The 23451-nt window shown below is 40.3% G+C and overlaps 1 protein-coding gene across 11 annotated transcripts in view; it reads left to right on the top strand.

Annotated features, from left to right (window-relative positions):
* IQGAP2 (IQ motif containing GTPase activating protein 2) overlaps positions 1 to 23451 on the top strand; it is a 128767-nt gene that overhangs the window by 54879 nt on the left and 50437 nt on the right. For 2 of the 11 annotated variants that reach the window (XM_032675296.1, XM_032675292.1), the window contains exons 3-8: positions 10575 to 10731; positions 11978 to 12055; positions 13836 to 13912; positions 18851 to 18918; positions 19245 to 19358; positions 23161 to 23339. In XM_032675296.1, coding sequence (XP_032531187.1) covers positions 10575 to 10731; positions 11978 to 12055; positions 13836 to 13912; positions 18851 to 18918; positions 19245 to 19358; positions 23161 to 23339 — 673 coding nt within the window. Of the gene's footprint in view, positions 1 to 3453; positions 3631 to 10574; positions 10732 to 11977; positions 12056 to 13835; positions 13913 to 18850; positions 18919 to 19244; positions 19359 to 23160; positions 23343 to 23451 lie in introns of those variants that run through there. The other 9 variants (XM_032675295.1, XM_032675288.1, XM_032675289.1 and 6 more) reach the window with 9 other exon arrangements.

Below are 23451 nucleotides of genomic sequence, written 5' to 3'. Positions count from 1 at the left end.
AGACATGTGTGGTTTAGTTTCAGTAGAAGCTTCATCAAAATGATTATTGGATAGATCACTTCACAGAAACGACAGCTCTATTTTCAACAGATTTAGATAGTAATTACTGCCATGGCAGGGTGTGGACTTTGATTAAATACGCACTGTAACTGTAACTTAAGATCAGTAGGACTATTGTGTGAAGGACTAAAGCGTGAAGGGTATTTCAAGGACTCGATTTTTTTACAGCAACGTTTCTGTGGCTTGCCAAGGGCATGTATCTTCTGCTACTCTTCTGCTCAAGTGGATTGCTTGGAAGACTATGAGGTTATTCCAGGCCAGAATCTTTTAAATTGGTAAATCTGAAATACCATATGCTGTTTTAAGGGGGTGCCTTAAACTATATTAACATACTGCAGCTATAAAAGGCATAATAGAGCAAATCAAACTGCAGTACCATGTAGCAATGCAGTATTAATATGCAAGTCTAAACTATGCTTTTGGAATCTGCACAGTGTTTTCCTAAAGCAAAAATGGTGTGTTTGGGGGGGATAACTTGTTTTGCAACATTTCCACATGAACAAGTGCTGTACTGTGTAAAAATACTCTTACTGCTGTGTCTGCTTCTATTTATCAAATCAGTGTCTACACAGATTGGTGAAAAACTAAGATTAATTCATATGTCAAATTCAACTTCTCTCTTTTTCAGATAAAAGCATTATTTTATTTGTAGGAAGATCCCTTTTGTTTACATATGGACTTGCTACAGAACTCATGTCTGCACTACCTAAAATTTCATTAGTGACTTGAGTCATCTGTCTGAAATTATGCTTTCCAGGGGCCACTGAGCCACCACTGCCAGACTAACACAGGAAATACTTGTGTTTCTCTTGCTGTGGTCTCTGCTGCTATTTGGAAGAGAAGGCTATTAAAATAGGTCTAGACAGTGCTGCTGGGTGATGCATGTCAATCTGACTTTTGTTAACTTAGTTGCACAGGGTTTGCAAGGTTTTTACAAGAGGATTGCTCTATTTCATCTTTTTTACCCCCTTTTCATCCAAGTGAAAACCCAATTCTTCTCATAAAAAAGGAATATTTCAGACCACACCTTCTGCAGATACTTTTTCTCTCCTGAGACATTTGAACACTGACTTAATATTTCCACCGCATTTGCTTAGGTAACCTGTTGCGTACTGCTGTTTCTGTTGAGAAGAATTAAGTGAGGTTTCATAGGGAGACATACTCGCTGTGGCTGTTCAGACTCCACCACCATGGCAAGCTCCCTTCCCGGCACTGCTCTTTCTTCTGTCTCCTTAGCTTTTTTCTCCAGACTCTGGCAGATTGGAGCCAGGCCAAGAGCAGGGGAAAAAGACGAGGCATCCGTGCGGCCATCAGCTTGGGCTTTGTTAACATTGACCCCCACTCATAACCGTTATCTCACATAGCAGTCCTGGAGTTTGTGGTTGATACTAGGAGCTAAATCTTACTGTCTCTGCAAAAAGAGAAGACAGCAAAACAAAGCCTTTCTAATTGCAAAGATTGCACACTGTCCTGAAACACATGCGTTTGTGTTTCTGTTGCCTGTTGTGGTGTTGCTGGAGAGTCTGTTTTTTCCCCACCAAAGGACTGCTGACTAAACAGGACTTGGCCGCTGCTGGGTGCCCAGCAGCCTGCAATGGCTGTGAGGCTGTGCTAAGGCTCTAGAGCAGGCTTCCTGAGCAGCACCTTGCCTTGTGGACTTTAATCACTGATTAACCCACATAAAGGGTGGCTGGAATAAAACAGATTAAACCAGCACACAGTATCTGTGCTGCCATCTTGTGAACCAGAATTTTAAAACACCTTTAAGATTGTTTTGTAAATATGGCAGTGTTGTCATGGCAGCAGAGATCTGGTGTGGAAAAATGTTGCTGACATGATTTATTGCTGGTTTAGTGTGCTATAGGGGGCAGGCAAGTCGTCACTGCTGCTTGCTTCTGTTCATCTGAATTGAACATGAAGTTCATCAGAAGGGCTTTGATCAAGGAAATGAATGTCGCAACAAACTTTATGCCGGCTTGCGCAACTCAACCAAATGCTGTAATGTGCAGTGATATCTATATTGTTTTAATACTTATACACAAAGAATCCACACGTGAATGTTTCATAGCTTTCAAGTATAGCTCTTGCTGAAAGTCAGTATCCTCCATGGTGAAATCATAATTGTGAAAAGTTGAGATGCTGCTAAATCTAACACTAGCTGAAGACCCAGAGACATGCAACTTTGAATTTGAACTGACTTATGGTGTGTAAAAAAAAAATTGACAAATGCAAGTTAATCCAAAATATCTTTCTAAAGGATTTGACACCTATTTCATGTGCTGAAGTTCTGAGATTTTGTGTAGCCAAGCTACACACAATGTGGTGTCCTCCATGTTGCTACTTTCACGTTACGTCTTGTATGCAACATAAGAGAACTGGTAACTGAGATGACCTACACCCCACCTTTCTTCACCACATTGCTCTGGTGATCCACATTCACAAAATTTGATTTCTTTCAGGCTGTAGTGGGTTGACCCGGGCTGGACACCAGGCACCTGCCAAAGTCTATCACTTCCCTCCACAACTGGACATGGGAGAGAAAATACGATGAAGGGTTCATGGGTTCAGATAAGGTACAGGAGAGAGATCACTCAACAAATACTGTCACAGGCAAAAGAGACTCAAAATGGGGATATTAACTGAATTTTTTACTAATAAAATCAGAGCAGGATAACGAGAAGTAAAATAAATCTTAAAAACATTTTCTCCTGACTCCTTCCTCCTTCCCAAGCTCTACCTCCTCTCCCGCAGCTGCACAGGGAAATGGGGAATGGGGATTATAGCCAGTCCATCCAAGGTTGTTTCTGCTGCTGCTAAGGTAGAAGAGTCCTTCCATCGCTCCAGCGTAGGGTGCCTTCTGCAGGAGACAGTCCTTCATGAACTTCTTCACCGTGAGTCCTTCCTATAGGCAACAGTTCTCCATGAACTTTTCTACTATGGGTCACTCTTCCACAGGGTGCAGTCCTTCAGGCACAGGCTGCTCCAGCGTGGGTCCCCCACAGGGTCACAAGTCCTACCAGGAAACCTACTCCAGCGTGGGCTCCTCTCCATGGGTCAGCAGGTCCCTGCCATGAGCCTGCTCCAGCATGGGTTTCTCCACAGGTTCACAGCCCTCTCTCTGGCAGCCACCTGCGCCAGCATGGGTCTCCTCCATGGGCTGCAGAGACCCATCTGGTTCTTTATGGACTACAGGACACGGCTGCTTCACCATGGGCTTCATCACGAGCTGAGGAATCTCAGCTCCGGAACCTGGAGCACCTTCTCTGTCTCCTTCTTCACTGACTTTGGAATCTGCAGAGCTGTTCTCAGTATTCTCACTCCACTCTTCTCTGGCCACAATTACATCTGTGCAATAACTTTTTTTTTTTCTTCTTCTTAAATATGTTATCACAGAGGCGTTACCACCATTTCTGATTGGCCCAGCCTTGGCCAGCGGCATGTCCGTCTTGGAGCTGCCTGGCATTGGCTCTGCCGGACATGGAGGAAGCTTCTAGCAGCTTCTCACAGAAGCCACCCCTGTGGCCCCTCTGCTGCCAAAACCTGGCCATGCAAATCCAATATACAGACAAAGTAAGTTTTTAGGATGGATAAAACTTGCAATGCAGTAGAAACTGTCACTGGGGTATGAATCTAGAGCCTCAAATTTAGAAGATGATGCTTCCATGGTTTCTGGCTCCAGGAGTAAGTTGGCAGCAGAGGGCTGTAGCTCTGACTTGAGCCAAGGCTCCCAGCTGTAAGGAAGGTTTGGACCTGAATGCACCAGAACACGAGGGGGAGAAAAGGAGTCTGAAGAAAGTAGTTTTCTCAGCTGCCCACTGTGCTCTTCACAGCCTCGAAGTCAAACCTTCAAGCTTGTGCATTTTTTTTATACAACTCATACTTTTTGCCATGATGGTATTCAAATTGTATATATCTATTTTCATGGAATGGCTGGAAGTTTTGCATGTATTTGCTCTGGAAATAGCCTGTGGCTGTTTGTGAAATAACCTTTTACTTAGGTTTCTGGTTTAGGAGGTGTATCATGCTAAAGCTTGATAATGAGAACAAATTCCAAAGTCAACACACTTAACTAACAGTTCAACGCTGACACCCCCCCCACTACTCAGCCAAACAACACACCTAGATTTCTTCTACTGCTCTCAACCTCCTTTATGAAGCAATATTTAAGGGAATGTTGGGAGGTAAAAATATCCTCTTTTTGTCTTAAAAAAGCAAATGAAGAGTTAAGAGATAGGATTTCCTAACAAATCTTTAGATTCAGAAAGTAGAGACATAATAATGTGGAACTTTAAATGATGAATTCATATGCTTCAGACTGCATATATTTCTGAATATTTTCAAGTAAAAGTTTTGACTTAAAAATAATCCTACTACTTCACAGACATTTAAAGTTAGAGTCTAACATTTGCTTTGAATCTGATTGTTATTATTCTTATTTTCTAGCAACAAGATTTTTTCAGTCTTTCTTTGGAACAAGATGGCCACATTGTAGTCTCTAGGTCAGCAATCTGTTTCACTTTGGCTAAACTAGACTGAAGGGCTGTGGTTGTGAGCCAGGGAGGTAGTAAATGAGTGGTAACTTACCTTTACCTTTTTCTCCCTACACCTTTTTCATAGTGGCATGTAGTGTTCTGACCTTTGACTCTGGAGTCCCATCTTTTCTAAAGGTCTGTTTCCCACAAGGTAAAAACCTGGTGCCCTTGGATCCACATCTTGCAGCATAAATCCAAAAGAGCACAAGTACTGATTTTGCTACAATGTTCATTGTGTGCCAAATGTGATGGGCATTGGGTGTGTTGTACAACATATTCTCTTCTCTGCTGAACAGACACCAACCTTTCCAGTCTCTTGACCTATGCGTGTGCTTTGCTGACCACACAGATTGTCAATGACAACTTCATAATTGGCTAAGTCCATAGTGCAGCACTGGTGCTTCTAGTTCCCTTGACCTTGCCTTGAATGAGATTCACTGGGTGTTTTTTGGTTTAAAGTGCAAGTCTGAGCTAATTGTACTGCTGGTGTTTTTACAGAATGACAGAATGGATAAGGTTGGAAGGGACAACAGTGGGGTCATCTGGTCCAACCTCCCTGCTCAAGCAGTGTCATCCCAGAGCATATGGCACAGGATTGCATCCAGACGGTTCTTGAATATCTCCAGTGATGGAGACTCTATACCCTCTCTGGGCAATCTGTTCCAGTGCTCAGTCAAATGTGGAAACTGGATCTCTTGGTGAGCAGCATGCTCTTTACTGCTTTTGGGTCTGGCATGGAAGTCGTCATCGTTATCGTGCCAGAAATTCACTACTGAACAGCTCTGCTTCAGATTGTCAAGAGTTAAAACAGAGTTGAGCAAAGCAAAAAAAAATTGTACCTCAATACTCACCCCTAACAGACTATCCAGTACAACGTATTGGAACTACAGTTTTGGAGATATATTTTCATTGATCAGATCTAGATTTGGGTTTTTGTCTAAGGCAAATCCTTTGTTTCTGTGCTGGCCAATACTGCAGTATTATGAAAATAAAAGGAGGTTGTACTTATGCACAGAATCTATCTATAGGAAAATATCTGCTTACACATGTTTGATCCAAATGATAAGACTAAAACTGACATAGGTAGTGAATTCTAGCTAATTTTTGATGGTGCTACCCAGAACTTCTGTGATACGCTGCATGCTTTAGTCTGCTTCCTGAAATTGACTTTTGTCCTTCCATCTTGGAGTGGGGTTTGCATTTAGCATTGAGTGACCAAATAAACCGTCATGTTCACCACGGTATCGGTTTTTCACAGTTTACCTCTTTCACTAAGTCACAGTTATTAAAAGCACAGTATCAGTTATGGTGTTGTAGAAAAAGAAATGGCAGAAATGTATGTGCACCCTTAAAAGCTATAATAGTAATTCCACAAGCCTCATACTGAAGAAAAACATACAACCTAAAATGACTTACAGACCCTTCATCTTGTATGGCAATGGTATTAACTACTCTTTTTGGGCAACAGTTTCTGCAACAGACTTAAACCTGGTGCTGATGCTGCAGTTCTGTGTGCTCAGGAAAACAGTGAGTGAGCCAAAAACAATGCTGCTTCTTTAGCCCTGAAGAAATATAAATCGCTCCAAAGGTACCTATAAATCCTTACTGTCACATGGATGTTCTCTGTTTCACTTAAAGAAACAAAAGTACAAGGATTTCTAGTTTTCTCGGCCCAGTCTCCTCCAGATGACAGCACCATGTCGTATAGTAACCTTCATAAACTTGGCAACTGTGTCCTAAAAAGCAGAACCTCACCAGGTTGGAAGTAATGCTTCTTTCTGTTTAAAACCGGAAGTGCCTTTTAATTGAATCAGGTAAAGGAAACAAAACTTCTGTAATTGCAAGAAGTACTGGGGAGAAAAGTGCTACAGATGAGTTGCTTGACAGGAAGCTCAACATGACCTGGCAATAGGCTCCTGCAGCTCAGAAAGGCAGTGATGTCCTGGGCTGCATTACAAGCAGAATGGCCAGCAGGTTGGGGGTGGTGATTCTGCCCCTCTGTTCTGCTCTGGTGTAACCTGGAACACTGCATCCAGCTCTGGGGTCCCCAGCACATGAAAGACATGACTTGCTCTGGCAGGCCCCAGAGGAGGGCTCCAGAAGTTATCAGAGGGTTGGAACACCCCTCCTGTGAGGACAGGCTGAGAAAGCTGGGGTTGTTCAGCCTGCAGAAGAGGAAGCTCTGGGGAGAACTTACAGTACCTTCCAGTGCCTACAGGGGGCCTAGAAGAGAGCTGGAAAAGAACATTTTAAAAAGACATGCAGTGCCAGGATAAGGGGTAAAGGTAGAGAAAGGGTAGGTTTACATCAGATATTAGGAGATAATTTTTTACTATGAGGGTTGTGAGGCACTGGAACAGAATGTCCAGAGAAGTTGTGGATGCCCCATCCCTGGAAGTGTTCAAGGCCAGGCTGGATAAGGCTTTGAGCAACATCGTTTAGTGCACGGTGTCCCTGCCCATGGCACCGGGGTTGTGGAGCTAGGTGATCTATAAGGTCCCTTCCAATCCAAATCAATTTATGTTTCTATGACGTCTCAATAAATTCTGGGAGTGCTGTCTACTCTCTTGTATGGTTCCGAATCATGGGTCATCTACCGCCACCACCTGCGTCTCCTAGAACGCTTCCATCAGCGCTGCCTCCGTACAATCTTAAACATCCACTGGTCAGATTATGTGACCAATACATCTGTTCTTGAGCAAGCAGCAGTCACAAGTGTAGAGGCCATGCTGATGAGAACACAGCTGCGGTGGGCAGGGCACGTCTCAAGGATGAAGGACCACCGCCTCCCTAAGATCTTGCTCTATGGTGAACTTGCCACTGGCTGCCGCAAGAGAGGAGCCCCGAAGAAAAGATACAAGGACTCCCTGAAACAACATCTCAGCCTTGGCCATATTGATCACCATAATTGGTCCACTCTGGCCTCAAATCGGGAGGCTTGGAGACACAGCATCTATAACGCAGCGGAAGCCTTTGAGAACACACGCAGGATCTCTCTCGAGGAGAAAAGGCAACGCAGGAAGAACCGTGTCTTGCTGAATACTTCATCTAAGGAGTCTTTCTGTTGTGCCTTTTGCAACCGGATATGTCTGTCACGTATTGGCCTCATAAGTCACCAACGTGCCTGTAACAAATGTGGATAAAGCCTTCCCAAATCTTCGTTCGCGAAGCCCAGCCATGAAATTCTGGGAGAGAGTAACAGAGTTGAGCAGCTGTGTGCATAACTAAGTTACAAGGTTGTTTGTATATTAGCAGGATTTAGTTCAAATCCTGAGGTTTTTCCTTCCTCAGATTAAACATGTGCAAAACAGAGTAAATCCTTTCACAGTAGATCTTGTTGTAGCTAAGTTCTGCAACTTCTAGACAGTGGTAAAACATGTCTTATATGTAGCTCTCTTCTCAGTCTTGGTTACTTATTACCAAGTGCTTTAAGTTACGGTTGCCCTGTTGCAGACCCCTGACTTTTTCTAGAATAGGTACAACCTACAAATCTTTTGCTATAAATGGAAAGAAACTCTGCATCTTTCAGGTCTGTTCCACTTCTCTCTATTTTCCCTTTTTTTCCCACTGAGTTACTAAAATTCTCCTTCTAAAAAGAGACTTGTTTCCTTTTATGTTTATCTGGACTTGTTTTGACAACTGTATTCTTCCTTTTTTTCCTTCTTTCTGCTTTCTTTGCATCCTCATACTGTTTCCTGTTTGTTCCTCAGGGTACTGCATTTACCCAGTAGACAGGGTAGCCTCTCTATCCAGAATGGATGGTTCCAGATTAATGTTAAAGGCTCATCACTATGCTGGGAAAAATCCACAACTGTTTTAATGTTGTTGAATTACAGGAGGTTTGAAAAGCTGATGAGCAGCTTTCACTTTGGATCAGTATCTCATTTAAAGCTTGGGGAATTACTCGATTTTATATATAAATAGCAAATTTTTGTACTGTAAAGAAGAATGGGGGGGGACATGTGTATCCTCAAAAACAGTTCCAGTATAATACTTTCTTTGTGCCCCAGACTGAAGATGTCAAAAAAATCTTTTCATAAAAAAACTGAGAATTTGAAGGGCAAAGAATCCATTGTAAGGTACAAAATGCTGCTCTGGGTACACAATTCATATCACTGCAGGTGGCCCTTTGAAACACCAGAGGTAGCTTCAACTCACAGTGAATATTGCCTGTGGCTCAGCAAGCTCCTCCTGCTTATCTGTACAACTCTTCTTCCAGAAGACACATTCAAGGAAATAAATTCTTTAGAAAAAGCTAACTGGATTATGTGAAAAATACATTTACCTGAAATACATTTCCTTGGTTTATTCTTCCTTGTCTTCTTTTCTGGAGAAGACAAATGTTGTGGCACTTTGACTTTGTGTGTACCTTTATTTAGTCTATAAAATAGTAGTAAGGGTGACTTTTGGGACCTTTGGCATGGACCCACAACACATGAACATGCAACACAGGACGGAGTCAGGAAGCTTGTTAGGAATATGATTCTCCTCACTGAAGCAGCTTTTATACTGCAAAATATAGTTCTCCTGGTGATACTTGTTCCGCTCAGTTTTGTGTGATGTTGCTTCAGATTTATGGGTGTTGGTTTTCTCAAGAGCTATTTGGGTAGTCTGTGCTTCAGTGAAACAACTTTCATGTGTCCTGTAACAAATCCAAAAGTGTAATGAAGTAGGACATTTGTCTAGATTTTTAATCTGAAACCAAATGATGTAGTGAGCTTTTTTCTTCTCTGTGGAAGAGTAAAAGCTGGCTTGTTTTCAACTTGGATCCAAGTTTTCTGGTTTCTGAAATCACTCCTTAGGAGGTGATGTTAGACTTGTAATGCTGTCTCACAGTGACACTGCCTTAGTGACAGTACGTAAAGCGAACTAGTGTCTTCAACTTTGTTCTTGCCCTTCAACTTTCTTCTTTGTGTTGATATTAATGTCCTAGCAGCATCAGAGATTGACTGAGTAAAATAAAAAAAAAGTACTAGGAAGAACTAAGCTGATTTAAAGCTCTTGTAATGTGATTTAGCTGCTAGAAGTAAGAATAATATCACAGAGCCAAAACACTTAGACCACCAAAGTAAGGAATTTTTGGTCTAGTGATTAGGACACTAATCTCTTTCAGGAGTGCCTTGGAAACAATTTCTCTAGGCTACTCAATATAAAAATACTGGATAATATGGTTTCATGTCTGTTATTTGCCTTTTGAACTTTGCATATTATTTCATAATATTATGAATAAATATTATGTATTTAATTAATTACTGTTTTCTGTGTAGTCCCATGCCTATCACATCTTAAGTCTCAAATGCATAACTAGTTTACCACCTTGGAGGATTTAGTCACTGTCACTAACCAGAAGCCATGTTTCAACCAACTTACTGCCAAGCAGAGCTCAAATGCATAAAGTAGATTGGACTTTTCAATAAAAAGCTTTCCTCCAGTATTGTCATTGTGTTTCATGGGTGACAGTGGAGAGCTTCTGTGTGTTGCAGGAGGAGAATAATCTGCAGGAGTGCTCTGTACTGAGATAAGCATTGCTGTGAGCTTGTGTTGCAGAGCACACTGGAACCAGCTTCACCCAGCCCACCGCTGGCCTTGATGTTCATGAGGTTCAGCATTGGCATTTCTATCAGTTTTTTAAATGCAAGCATCAATAATACACAACGTCCCATGATTTTTCTAGTTTTCAGCTTAGATTACTGTCTATTCAAAAACGTAGTGCTGCTCAAAAGATTTGAGTTGGACCCCTTAGGTGTATACTTCAAAGCATACTGTTTGGTTCCTGATGGGTCATGATCACATACTGCAGACATGATTTTCTAGTCATTTTGATCTGCCATGTGAGTGAATATGAGAATTTTGCCCTTAGCCCTTGCCCTTTTCTGCTGTGATTACACTGTAGTACTGACATTAAAAGGACAGTGGTTGTGGGCAAAAGGTGCCACTTATATTAAAACACTTATATTAAAAATTTCACAAATGTCTTTGTAGATGGATGGAGGTCTGCTTGAACGAAGAGCTGCCCCCAACTACAGAACTGGAAGAAGGCTTAAGAAATGGTGTTTACCTTGCCAAACTTGCAAAATTCTTTGCACCTAATGTGGTGTCAGACAAAAAGATCTACGACGTGGAACAGGCACGCTATAAGGTAACACCTTTCTCAGTTCTTTCACTGTCAAGACAAAAAAATAAAATTTTTGTTTTCCAACTGTGAAACATTACCAAGCAGGCTTAGTTAATTTTCAGCATCTCTCTTGTAAGACTGTTGGGACTAGATGGAAGACTGACAGCAGTAAGAAGCCAGCACGATAAGTTAGAAATATTTTACCCTTAGAAAAACTCTGCTGGTGTCACTTCAACTTTTTAAGGCTGAACGAATTACACTTCTGGCTCCAGGAAGAACATGAACTTTACGATTTATAAAATTATTTCTCATTAGGAATAGAAGCCAAAAGCAATTTGATAAATATTCCAAACTTTTTTCATCTTGAATAGGAGGATATTTGACATTCACTTCATTAGATCCGTGTGTTTATTTCATCAACTTTAACACTGAAAAGCAGACAACAAGCTACTAGTAACTGAGCTTAGATTGTTACCTGTGCAAGTCATTTGTTATCTCCAAGATCCTTGATAATATAGAAATATGTACATTCATACACAGCAGTTTCACTGTGGAATGCATTGTCTCAACACGTAGAGCAGGCAGAAAAAATTTGAAGTGGACATTTTTAAAGTATATTTAATTGGCTCTTGAGAGCTGAGAAATTACTTAGGTCCCATATGGTTAATAGAACCATGGTTAAGAATTCTGGGTACATTTAAATTCTTCTCTTGAAAATCTCCAAAACCGGACTTCAGGTTTCTTTTCTTGCTTTACCATAAAAAAATAACATTAATTAAAAAAAAATGTATATATACTCTCCCACTTTGCTCTTACGCTGCTTGAACAGGCTGTAGGGAGGGTCAGGTTTTCATGCAGAACTGAAGATTGACTAGGACGATGTTATCTGTTCTCCTTCGCAACAGTGCCTGATCAGTGTTACCACATTTTGGTTCCTGGTATTTGAGATCCAGCCTCTACTCCTGAAGCTCAAACAAGTGCTGAAGGACTGTACAAATTTCCACTTCAGTCCTGGTCCACCCTGATGGGTACAAATCTGGCTTACATCACATGAAAGAAAGAGCTGGACTCAGCATGGAGCTGTTGATGTGTTAGGACGCTTCATTAGCAGGATTGAGGCTGTTACACTTTGGTCACCAGGTTCAAATAAGAGAAAATTCCTTGAATTTAGCTTCAGGATCTAAAACTGGGAAACAACAGGAGGATCAATAACTAGAATTTTTTTACCTAATGTGATTTTTATAATCTTCTCCTTCTATTTTTCTAATAGAGATCTGGCCTTCATTTTCGGCACACTGACAACACTGTGCAGTGGTTAAGAGCAATGGAGTCCATTGGTCTGCCTAAGGTAAGCCTTTAAATTTTAGGAAAAAAAGTGGCTCAAGTCACTGGCTCACTAAGATCCCCTTTCTTCTACTTGAGCGTAAACAGTTCCTTGCTGTAAGTCTACAGGGAAGAGGTAATTCAGAAAACAACTCTGAAAAGAAGGTAATGTGGAAAGCAGTGGGAGTGTCAGTTCTGTGTTGCTGCTGCCAGCATGTGTGGGCTGAGGCTGCTGTGGATGAATGCTGTGCGTGGAAATGCTCAGGGTGCTTCCCCTGTGTGAAGACAAACGGGACACTAGCAGTGTTTTAACTAAGTCTTATTGCTAGTGCAGTCTCTGTGTGGGCCTGAAAGGAATGTGGTTTAAAACAGAAAATTTAAATATTTGCTTCCTTTAGGTTACCTCTTCACATCGTGTCTCTTGCTGCCTCTTCCTCTTAATGTACGTCCCAGTTTCTCTGCCTCTACCCTGTTTCCAGACTGCTCTTGCACCTTCCAGTGCATCTGCGTGACTATGCTGCTGCTCTCCTTCCACCAGCTGCTTTCTTGGGTCACCTCTTATATTTATCTTCCTCCTTGCGGGTCTTCACTTGTCATCTCCCCCCTCTGCTGCTGTTTCTGGGCACCAGTGAGTCTATTTTGGATGAAAATTCTTTAAGGAAGGGCTGTGCGGAAAGACCTATGCTGCTTGTTTGGACATTTTGGCACCCACACACAGCCTGAGGTGAGCACTTTGTTGCCCAGGCTGCCCTGCAGCTGCTTCAGGGTGCCTGAGTGATGGCAGCCATGGTGCTGCCTGATGCACCGCAGTCGGGCATAGCTGAGGTGCTCAGGCAGCCTTTAGAAGAGCTACATGGACTAATGGCCAGCCACTGTAGGCAAATTCAGTGCAGGTGCCCATATGCAGAAAAGGGCATCTATGGCTGCCATCAAAAATGCCATAGAGATGGGACGGGTCCTGCCTTTCCCAGGTGAGGGGTTTTTTCCCCTTAGTTTAGTCCTTGTGTCCTGTGTGCAGCAGGGATCCACCCTGCCAGCCCTCCTCTGACAGATTATGTTTCTGTTGCAGAGGATGGTCATGGCCAAAAGCTTTCCCAGTTCTCCCTCACAAAGCTGTTTTGAGCAAAAGAGGGCACTGTGCTCCTGCCTTACTCAGTCTTGTCGTATTAACCATGGGACAGTGCAGCCCCATGTGCTTGGCCTGGATTGGAAGCATGCTGCCAACTCTCACAGTTAACTAACTCTTTTATTATATTTTTGTGGAGAAACAGTGTTTAGCAACTGGGACAACGGCCAGGAACAAATTAGTGGTAGAACCAGAACTGGAACTTATGATGTGACTTCTTGGCTAAATTCTTGCCTCTCTCTAAATATCTTTGTAAATGACGTATTCACAAAATTCAGGGTGCTCGCAATTAGAATCATGCACTTTTAAACCATACTTGATAAGTTTGGTTTTCAATGAGGCTTTGCAACTTGTAACTGTATTCCAGGTTTTGGGTGTCTGTAGGAGAACAAGCACTACTGGCTAAGCTTATGCCAAAGGACCTTTTCTAAAAATCTTGTCGAAATGCTGTCTGTTTGTCTTTCTTTTTTCCCCTCTCATTAAGTAGCATTTATGCTTTATTAAGTTCTTCTTTATGAAAACTACTAATAAAGTTAAAATAAGATCAGAAGAGACTTGATTTATAACTGTATAGAAGTAACAGCTGAAATTCTCTAAGTTTAAGGTATGGTTAAGCAGAGGAAACTTTTCTGCTCAGTAACAAGTCTTCTTATTTAACTGTGCACTCTTTGCTTTTTAGATCTTTTATCCAGAGACCACAGATGTCTACGACAGGAAAAACATCCCTAGGATGATATACTGCATTCATGCTCTAAGGTAACTAACTGATGATGGGAATAAAAGTTATAGTAGCTGCCAAAGCTGGGAGTGTATGTCTGCAAATGGCTTTAGGGTAACCAGTATGTCAAAATCTGTCAGAATTTACAAGTTCATTAATTTGGAGACAAAACTTCAACTTTGTCAGGACTATTGGCTAAAGTATTTTCAAAATAGAAAATAAGGACTATTGAATTTAGCACAGACACCTTTTTTCACTAGTACACCTCTTCTCAAAGTGCACATGGAATTTCAAAACACATATTGCAACAGAAATCAAATAAATGAACAGAAACTTAGCAAAATATTAGTATAACCATGGTGCAGATGTGCTGATCAGAGTGAAAATTATGAACTGACATGTTTCTGTCCCAAAAGTGAGGTAAATAATTACCATATTCTGAGGTAATTCACATAAAAATTAACATTTTCCAAGATTTCAAAATTCTGAGCACCTCGATTTTGAAAGTAAAGTCAGGGAGGCTTTGACCACACCACTGAAAATAGAGCTTAAAAATCTTTTATGTCCTGTCTTAAGGATTTTTTTGATGTTTAGCACAGAAACATCTTCCATTTGCTGTTCCTGGTGGGAAGGACAGTGGTGTTGGCGGACAGCTCCACCCTCTTGTGGCTCTCCTAGCTCATTTCCTGCATGTGGAGGCCTTTTCCTTCATTACTTTCTTGCAACTAAGCTTTCAGAGAACATAATTAACTTACACCTCAAACTCTCCTTTATGTTTCTAACAGTGTTCAAAGGCACATCAGCTGCTCTAGGGCTGTCAGTCAGAAGCTATTCAATACATGCTTTATTGAAACCTTTTTAGGGCTAATCCTTGAAACGATGTGCCCCCTCTTCTACTCTGGGATATGCACATACTGTCAATAAATAGCACTTAATCTGATAGCCTGGTATTTTTTTGTCAAGTGTTGCCCCCTGAAGTTATTATACCTGGTGTAATGTTAACAGGGCAGTGTCACCAGGACTATTTGAGGGTAGTTCTTGCCTATAACTTGGTAGTGCAGTCCCTCCAGTCACGTTATCGGCCAGCTCAAAGTTTTTGCAGGAGGTGGAACAACACATTCAGTTTTTCCAATGTTGCTTTCTCATGTATGGAGGAAATTATCAACTGTGGATTTGAATGTTACATAAACAACAACCCCATCAATACCTTCTTAATATCTGCCTTATCTTTGAAATGACAGTAAGTCTTTTATCTTGAACTGAGTTTTATATGGGTTCACCTTTGGTAGAAGTTTTCCTTTCTTCATCTTGACATATCTCAGGATTTATCCCAGTACCAGAATAAGTCTGTGTTCTCTCTAAGCTTTCACTTCCGACTTTGTCTTGTTTACATTACTTTTCCTTGCTGTATATCAACACAAAACTCTAACTCTGTACTTATCTTTTTTTTATTTTAGTGCTATTATTTTAGAAAAGGACTTTGTATCAAATGTGTCATGCCACACCGAATAGGCCTGCAATACTTTGACTTATGATGCTTTCCCATGAGATTGTAGGCCCATGTGCCTGCATATGATACAACATGTAATAATAGAAGAAACAATGATTATGTTTGACTTATTTCCATAACTTTTTTCTACAATGCATGCTGTAAGTCCTTCACTGGAGTCTTTTAAATCAAACTCCAATGTCAGTATTGAATGGTGCATAGACTACATTGAAAGCTGTCTGGGAAACAACAGAATTAAGGACAGGGAACTTGGCTTGGCCAGCGGTGTTCTTAGTTGGCATTAGAGGAATGCTGAGCTGTAGGAGTCTAGTTCTGTTCCCCTTCTGCTGATGTTTAAAGTACCAATCTGGTGGTGTCTGTACTCCCTGCTTCATGCCATGTACCCTATTTTCTCTACTTTCTGAGATTGCCACAGCACCCTCTCCAGGGAATCAGTACAAGGTTTGCTGACCCTTGTTGCTGACTCAGTCCATGTCCCTGTGGTTCTCAGGGTCCTACAACCCAGCACTGAGAAACAGCAATTGCAAGCAAAGTTTTCACCTTTGCAGTGGTAGCATAGGTGCATGTGACCACTATATAAAGAATCACCATTGAGTTTAAATGTTAAATTCTGATGCATCTTGCAGCACATGCTAAATTTTCAAAGGCTCATAATTTGGAAATATAGAGTACTTTCTCAGAGAGGTGAGGGGTTGATCTACTTTGTCTTCTTTCTTAGTTGCTATGAAGTCATTACTCGGAAGCAACATTTCCAACAAAACTATGTAAATTTAAAACAAGGTATTTTCTTCTTCTCATTCTTGAAAATCCTGAAGCCATCTTTAGTTCACATTTTTCTACTTGAATTCTTTTATGTGCAGTCAGCGTGCATAACTTAAGTGTTTGAAATTGATAAAGCCATTTATAACTGCCCCTTTAAGAGGCATGAAATAACCTTAACTGTAGGTAACAGGAGCAAGAAGTTCCATCCAAAAAGTGTATTTCACATCTGAAATATTAGCATTTTGCAGGGAAAGCCATCGGTAATTTGATGTTTTGATGATCTTTGAGCTGCTAGAGGTCCTGAAGATAGACAATGACACTAAGCATGGTGGTTTAAACATATTTTTAACATATACCCTGTTTCAAGTCTAAAATAAAGACCATTGCACTTACAGCACGTGGGACAACCTGTGCTGTCAAATACAGCATTGCTCTGGTCAGGAAGGAGTGACTTAGCAAACAGTTTCTAGACTCCTGTTAAATATAATTACTTCTTGCTTTTCTTTTGTTGAAACATTAATCCTGGAAGCCTGACTTCAAAAATATAAAGGAATGGGTTTCATTTCTTGCACCATTTGTTTCTTCTGAAAGATGATTTGGATTTGTTCTGGGACTAAATAAAGTTAAGAACAGCTTCATTTAAATAAAGATGCTAACAGTGATTCTTGTTCATAAATAGCAGTGCTTAGGGATATTTTTCTTGAAAAATTCAGTTTTCAAATTATCTTTGCAAGCAGATCACTGCATCCTAGACAAACTGTCCCTCTGAAGCTGGACAGCTTCATTGTTTTCCTAGGAAATAGTAGAATGACAAGCATGCTTTAAAAGAAAAAGCACACTATTTTCAGATCTATTTTTTACGGCATATTATACATGAGCTAAGCATAAAACAAGACCCAGGAATCTCTGCCTGATATGAACTGCAGTTCTGTGTGGGTGATGCTTTATACTGGAGGGAGTTTCACCTGGGGACTGTTCTTTCCCCTTTGTTTCCCCCCTTGTTTCTGATGTCTCATATCCAGCTTCCTTAACTACAAGGTCTCCTGCTTTTGACTCTGTGGTTCCCTGAGGTTCGACTTACACTATAAAAGCATTAAGCAAGCTGTTTCAAGTGAAATTATACCTTAAAACAGAGCAGAAGTGTCTTCGTGTTCCCTGCAAGACTCGAAGCACATTTTCAGCACCATCTGGTGGTTAATAAGTTCACACATAATGAAGGAGCATAGGAAGTATCACACCTGGCTCAATATACTCCTTGAAGTGCTGAACAGCAAAAAAAATATTCTCTAATGTTCATAATGCTCTTTCTTCCTCTGTCTTTTTATTGTGGTGACCCAAAAAAAGAACCAACACAGCCCTGTGATGCCACTGATCTCCATAACTGTTCATTTGATCCCCAGTGCTTCAGCCAGGATTGTGTCCCTGTCTCAAACTTAGAGCAAAATCTCTTTCTACCAAGAAAGACTGGAAGGCAGATCAGGGTGACAGAGGAACCTGGCTCATTACTGTAGTCACAGGAGGTTTTCTCCTGCAATAGCTAACTTGCATTATAGACAGCTTAGAGAGGAGACAATGGCATCAGCAATGATTTTGAGTGGCTGCAAAAGAGTGTCAGCCTACATGAGATCTGTTGTTGTGTTCATCCAGATTGTGACAGAGCAGAGGAGTAGCTATGGTAGCATGGAAGATAAATGCTGATTCTGTGTGCTCTGAGCAGCTACACATACTTGTTTTGAAGTCTCATCCTACAATTTGCTAATAGCAAAAAAACCCTCTACAGCAAAACACAAAAGGGAGCTTCTAGATATCAAAATCCTAAGCCAAAATACACATTTGTAATGAATGAAGTTGGGGTGCAGTAAGTTAAAAGAAAGGTGGAAAACAATCTATTTGGAGAAATGCATTATATAAGTCTTGTTTTTAATGTCTATCATTTTTTATCCCTTCTTGATAAACTCACTTGTTTATTGAATTTCAGTGATAAATTATAGAAAAATCAGGCTTTTGTAGATAAATACATGCCTTGTGATTTAGAAGATATTAAGAAAATAGGTGAGTATTCAGCTATTTTTTTTCAGGTAGCACCCCAGAGCTCTAGGAATAATGACTACAAGTATTTTTCATGCTATATTGAAATAAAAATATTAGTTCTTGGATAGCACTTTAAATTAAGCTCTCTTTATTTTCCAAAATTTAAATAGCTAACAACACAAATATATTTAAGATGCTCTTGGATGGACTTACAGGTCCTTGTTTCTCTATGTTTACTAAGGAGGGTGTCAGGGATTTGTGTGTCTTTGGCTATTCATTACAGGGATGTAATAATGCAAGTCAAAAAAGCACATAAGTCCAAAGCTATAAGGTGTACTAAAGTACATTCACATTTTGAATTTTTTTCCCCAATACTAGCTTTTGCATTTCTTTAACTATCTGTCATTAAGGTTTTTTACTTGTTTACACATCCCCTATGATCTGAGATACACTGGCAGTGTATCTCTTAGAGATGCTGCTTGAAAATAGAAAGTATTTCTCCTTCTGTAAGACTTAAAAATACAGCATAAAGAAAATTGTAGATAATTTATTCTGTATTGGCTTATAAAAGTCAAGGTTTAAATGACAAGTTTCACAGAAGTGCTTTTCTCTTGTACATAAAAGCAAACACCTCAACCACATGCACTTCAAATTCTTTTTTTCTTCTTTGCAGTTTATATCTCTTCAAACTCGGATTAGCTCCACAGATCCAGGACCTTCTGGGAAAAGTAGACTTCACAGGTAAAAAACTGCTTTTCCAATCATCAGTTAGATGTTGTTTCCACCCTGTAAATCTGCTAACACTGTACATATTTTCTATTATTTCTCTTCTAACAACATTGTTCCAAACACATGGGAGGCTGCTATTTTTAATGAATGTGAGCCTCTGAAGGACTGAAGGGAGGAAGTTTGCAGGGAATACTTGTCATAGCTCAGATTCCTTCAAAATGGGGAGGAAAACTAATTAGAAGCTCTGGCCAAACACCGATGTTTGTAGGTATGGTGATACATAATGAAACTCTTAAGCTTTTGTTCTGATAATACTTCTTTTTTGTGTGTGTAAATAGAGGAAGAAATCAGCAACATGAGAAAGGAACTAGAGAAGTATGGTATACAGATGCCGTCTTTCAGTAAAATTGGTGGGATTCTGGCCAGTGAATTATCAGTGGATGAAGCTGCATGTAAGTGTGGATCTTGTTGGGTTCTCTACTGAATACTTGACAGAATGCTATTAAAATATTTTCTGTGTTTTAATTCACCTACTTTACCACTTAATAACTAGAAAGAAAAGCAAGCAGGTTTTCACTGACTATCATGTTGCTTCACTGTTGCAAGATTTCTTGCAATTTTTCACTCTGTGTTTTTTAGTATCTCCATTGAACCATAGGAAATGCACCAGAAGCAAAGATTTCTCAGATTAATTTGGGTGGGTTTAATGTTTTGGTAGCTAGTGCTCCTCTAGAAAAATGAGTTGGGGTCTGCGCATGCATCTGCACCATACGGGTACAGTGTATAATGGGCCATGATACTGTCTTCTCTGTGGCTCCTTTTTTTCTTTTTTTTTTTTTGGTGGGGGAGAGGTTGGGTGGGAGAGCCTTTTTCCGTTTTCCTAAAACACTCAAACAGGTTGCTGTGAGGACAAGTCACTGTTCCAGACAGACAGCTCTCTCATATACCGTGGTGTATATGTGGAGTTTGCATTCATGGACAGCTTTCAATCTGTCTGACCACTGCTGTGTGACCCATAGCATGGTAGAACTTTGCTGGGGGATAGGTCCTGCTGATGCATCTGGAATAAGCTTTGCCTTTTTAAGGGAACTGAACAGTTATGGTCCTTCTGAGTCTATCTTGATTAGCTTCCACTCAAAAACAAAATTAAATGATTTTTTTGCTGCCCATGCCTACTCATCTGTAAATCTGGGTGATTTTCTCTATTTAACTTTTTTTTTTTTTTTGGTAGAATAAAGCGATATATATATATAAAAAAATTTGCTTCAGTTTCAATTATATGATATCAAGGATGTTCGCTTACTTGAGCTCTAGTTATTTTATTCAAGATCCTAGCCTTTTTCAGAAGGGCAAACCGAACAACAAAACCGTTGGCTTTAGTATGTTACATTGCAACTTTGTTAAACCTTGCAAAGTAGCAAAATTCAAACAAGCTGACTCATGATGTTTCTTAGTATGAGGAAATTTCCAGAGCTTAATTTAAAACACACCTGATGTTGATTCATGTTGTCTGTGTTGTATATTTTGAAACCTGCTTAATAGGTGCATACTTCTCCAAAGCTAGCTATTAAAACGCTGCTTTTGGAAGTGGGGGTAGTTTGTCTTCTTTTTTTTTTTTTTTTTTTTTTTTACCTTTTTTCAGCAGATTTTCAGAGATTTAATGACTACAAAAGACTTTTACAGGGAGCTCCATTCTGAAGATGAAAAGGCTGGAACGTCCTTCTCTGAAATCCTTATTATAGTGTCGAGGATTTCCTTTAACTTCTGAAGTGTTTTCGGTCTTAAAGACAGGGTTTCCTGGTGCTGGTTCTGTCCCTCTGGGCAGGGATTGTGCTATAGATAACATGCTCTACCTCAGAACAGGAAACATCTGCTATGGGAATCCTCATACATTAGTGAGGTTGGATATGGAGACCTTGCCAGAGGAAGGGCTCTGCCATCCTTCTTCCTAAATGGAGTATGCAAAAGGAGATATGAAGTGAAACAACTGCTGATGACTCCTACTTTGCTGCCAGCAACAGTAGAAATCAATGTGCAAAGAGTAAGCTTAAGTGCTTTTGCAGACAGCTTATTCCACAAGCAAAACCCCTCTTTCAAGTCCAATCAGGTTTCTCACTGTTTCTCTTGGCAGGTGGGTCCACACCTACCTGTTCACTTCTGTCCTAATCTTGAACCTATCTTTTGACTACCCTTTGCTAGCTCCAGTTAGGTCAGTGATGCCTCTTGCATCACTGTGGAAGAAATTATGTCCTTCCTATGTGTTTTGCTATATGAACATGTTGAGGTGATATGTTTTCTAAGAAGGACAGTGTTCTCTTAGCCCCTTGAAGCTGATATGGATGTACACAGAATCATAGAATGTCTCAAGTTGTAAGGGACTCATATGGGATAACTGAGTCCAAGTCCTTGATTCTCATAGGATTACCTGAAACTAATCCATGTAGCTAAGAGCATTGTCCAGATGCTTCTTGAACCTTGGTGAGTTTGGTGCTGTGACCACTTGCGTGGGGAGCCTGTTCCAGTGACTGACCATCCTCTCAATCAAGAACCTTTTCCTAATATCCAGTGTGAACTTCCCCTTTTCACAAAGTTTAATGACAAATAAACTCTGCTTGTATCTCCTCCACCATGCCAGCTGCTTTTATTTCCCATCTGATACTGTGCTGAACTGATCTAGAGTGAAATCATTTAAGAACAACTTCCTGGCTTGAACTTAGTGCTAAGATTATCCAACAAAATTATGCAAGTTGTTCTAGTAGCTGAGGATGTATAGCTTCACTTCATGCTTCATTTGCCCCTGCTGAGTCTTCAGTGATCTGCTCTCCTGTCTTACTTTCCTAAATTTGTACACTCCTTTGTTTTCCTAAAACCTCAGATCTGAAGCATCTTTCATCTCTTTCATAAACTTAAGGTCTCTAAACTCAGATATTTAGTTCCTCAGTTAAACTTAATCCAAAGAAAAGGTTTTTAACACTTTTCTCCGCTTCATCAGAACCATGCAGGGCCAGGTAGCAAGTACTGATAGAATAAAAAACATGGCTGTTGTGTTCTCCCTCACACATGCATCTCTTAGGTGCCATGAAAGTAAATCCTAGACAAGCTGCTGTGGTGATAAACGGGCAGCTGTGGTGTTCCTCTTTTGGGATATGATCTGGACATACATTTATCAAGAATTACACTTTCTATAGTAAAGTCTGTAAAATCTTTGAGATTAATGTGCCACCAGTCAGTCATTGGTGTCTGTTTTTAGTATGAGAGTCCAAATAAAGTGTAGCTCCAGCACAAGTCTTTCATCTCAACTGATCTTAGGGCCATATGTGTGCAGGAAACAACTGGGAAGGGTGTGTTAGCCACTACTCTACACCTAATTCAGCTGCAAGTGGTTTTGAATTTGCACACTTGTGCAAATTTACTATGTGAAAAAAACATGAGAATTTTTCTGACTCTTAAATTCTTGGAGTCAAACGTTTGTTTAATAGTTGAAGTTTTCTTGTTTCCTCGAAGGAAAGGTTTAACACTTAAGCTGGTCAATGTCTGTAGTGAATCCTATGGCACTTTTTCCTCTTTTCCTAGGTAATAAATTCTGATAATCCTGCAAACCCCACTGGATGTTCTTTGCCTCCATTTGAGGTTTTGATGTCCTGTGGCTTTGTAGATGACAGATGGGGGGACCGTCACATTATGGTTTCTCAGGCACCACAGTTGTTCATGGAGATTCTCATGTTCAAAGAGCCAGTTCTTCCCAGGCACACTTAGCTGTGATATGCAGGCTGCACCCTGTCTGGGAGGTCTTAACTGTGTTTTTCCAGAGAACAAGTCTAATGGAGTTTGAATTTCCTTGTTCTTGTGTAGCACCTTTCAGATATACTGAGTTTAGACAATACTTTTATGTCTTTTATCTTTACAAACACAAAGCAGCTTTAAGGTACCAAAAGTGCTTTCAATTCATGCATGTAATTGCCTTCTAAATAAAATAGGACTTGAATAATAAAATATAACTAATTTTTTATTTTCTGTCAGTAAAATACTAACCCCTGGTTGGGAGAAGAGTGAACATGGGACAGACAGCAATGTTCTACCTTTGAGTAAACATAGAGTGCTGCAGTCTAGAGGAAACATGGAGGGGGATGTTTGAATGGGAATCTGTAAATTGCTGAACACAAATTAAACACTCATTTCAAATAAATCAGAAGAAACACTGAGAGTTTTGATGTTTTTGCTTCATGAAATTCAGATCTGTGCTTTAAATTTTAGTGCATGCAGCAGTAATAGCAATTAATGAAGCTGTTGAGAGAGGAGTAGCTGAGCAAACCATTGCCACTCTGAGGAATCCAAATGCAATGTTGCTCAACGTGGATGAGGAACTGGCACAGGACTACCAGAATGAACTCTTTGAAGCTAAAAGGAAAAAAGAATCAAATGCAAGACTCAAGGTAGTGGTGTTTTATTAGTACTCCTAGTACACATGTTCCTTCATTATCTTCACATGTGGTAGCATTAGTGTTTTAAAAATTCACTTAATTTTTAAAATCAGTACAATTAGGA

This window comes from Chiroxiphia lanceolata, chromosome Z (genome assembly GCF_009829145.1).
Source record: "Chiroxiphia lanceolata isolate bChiLan1 chromosome Z, bChiLan1.pri, whole genome shotgun sequence".
NCBI lineage: Eukaryota > Metazoa > Chordata > Aves > Passeriformes > Pipridae > Chiroxiphia > Chiroxiphia lanceolata.
The sequence above is the reverse complement of the archived record's forward strand: the minus strand, read 5'-3'. Positions and strand labels throughout refer to the sequence as shown.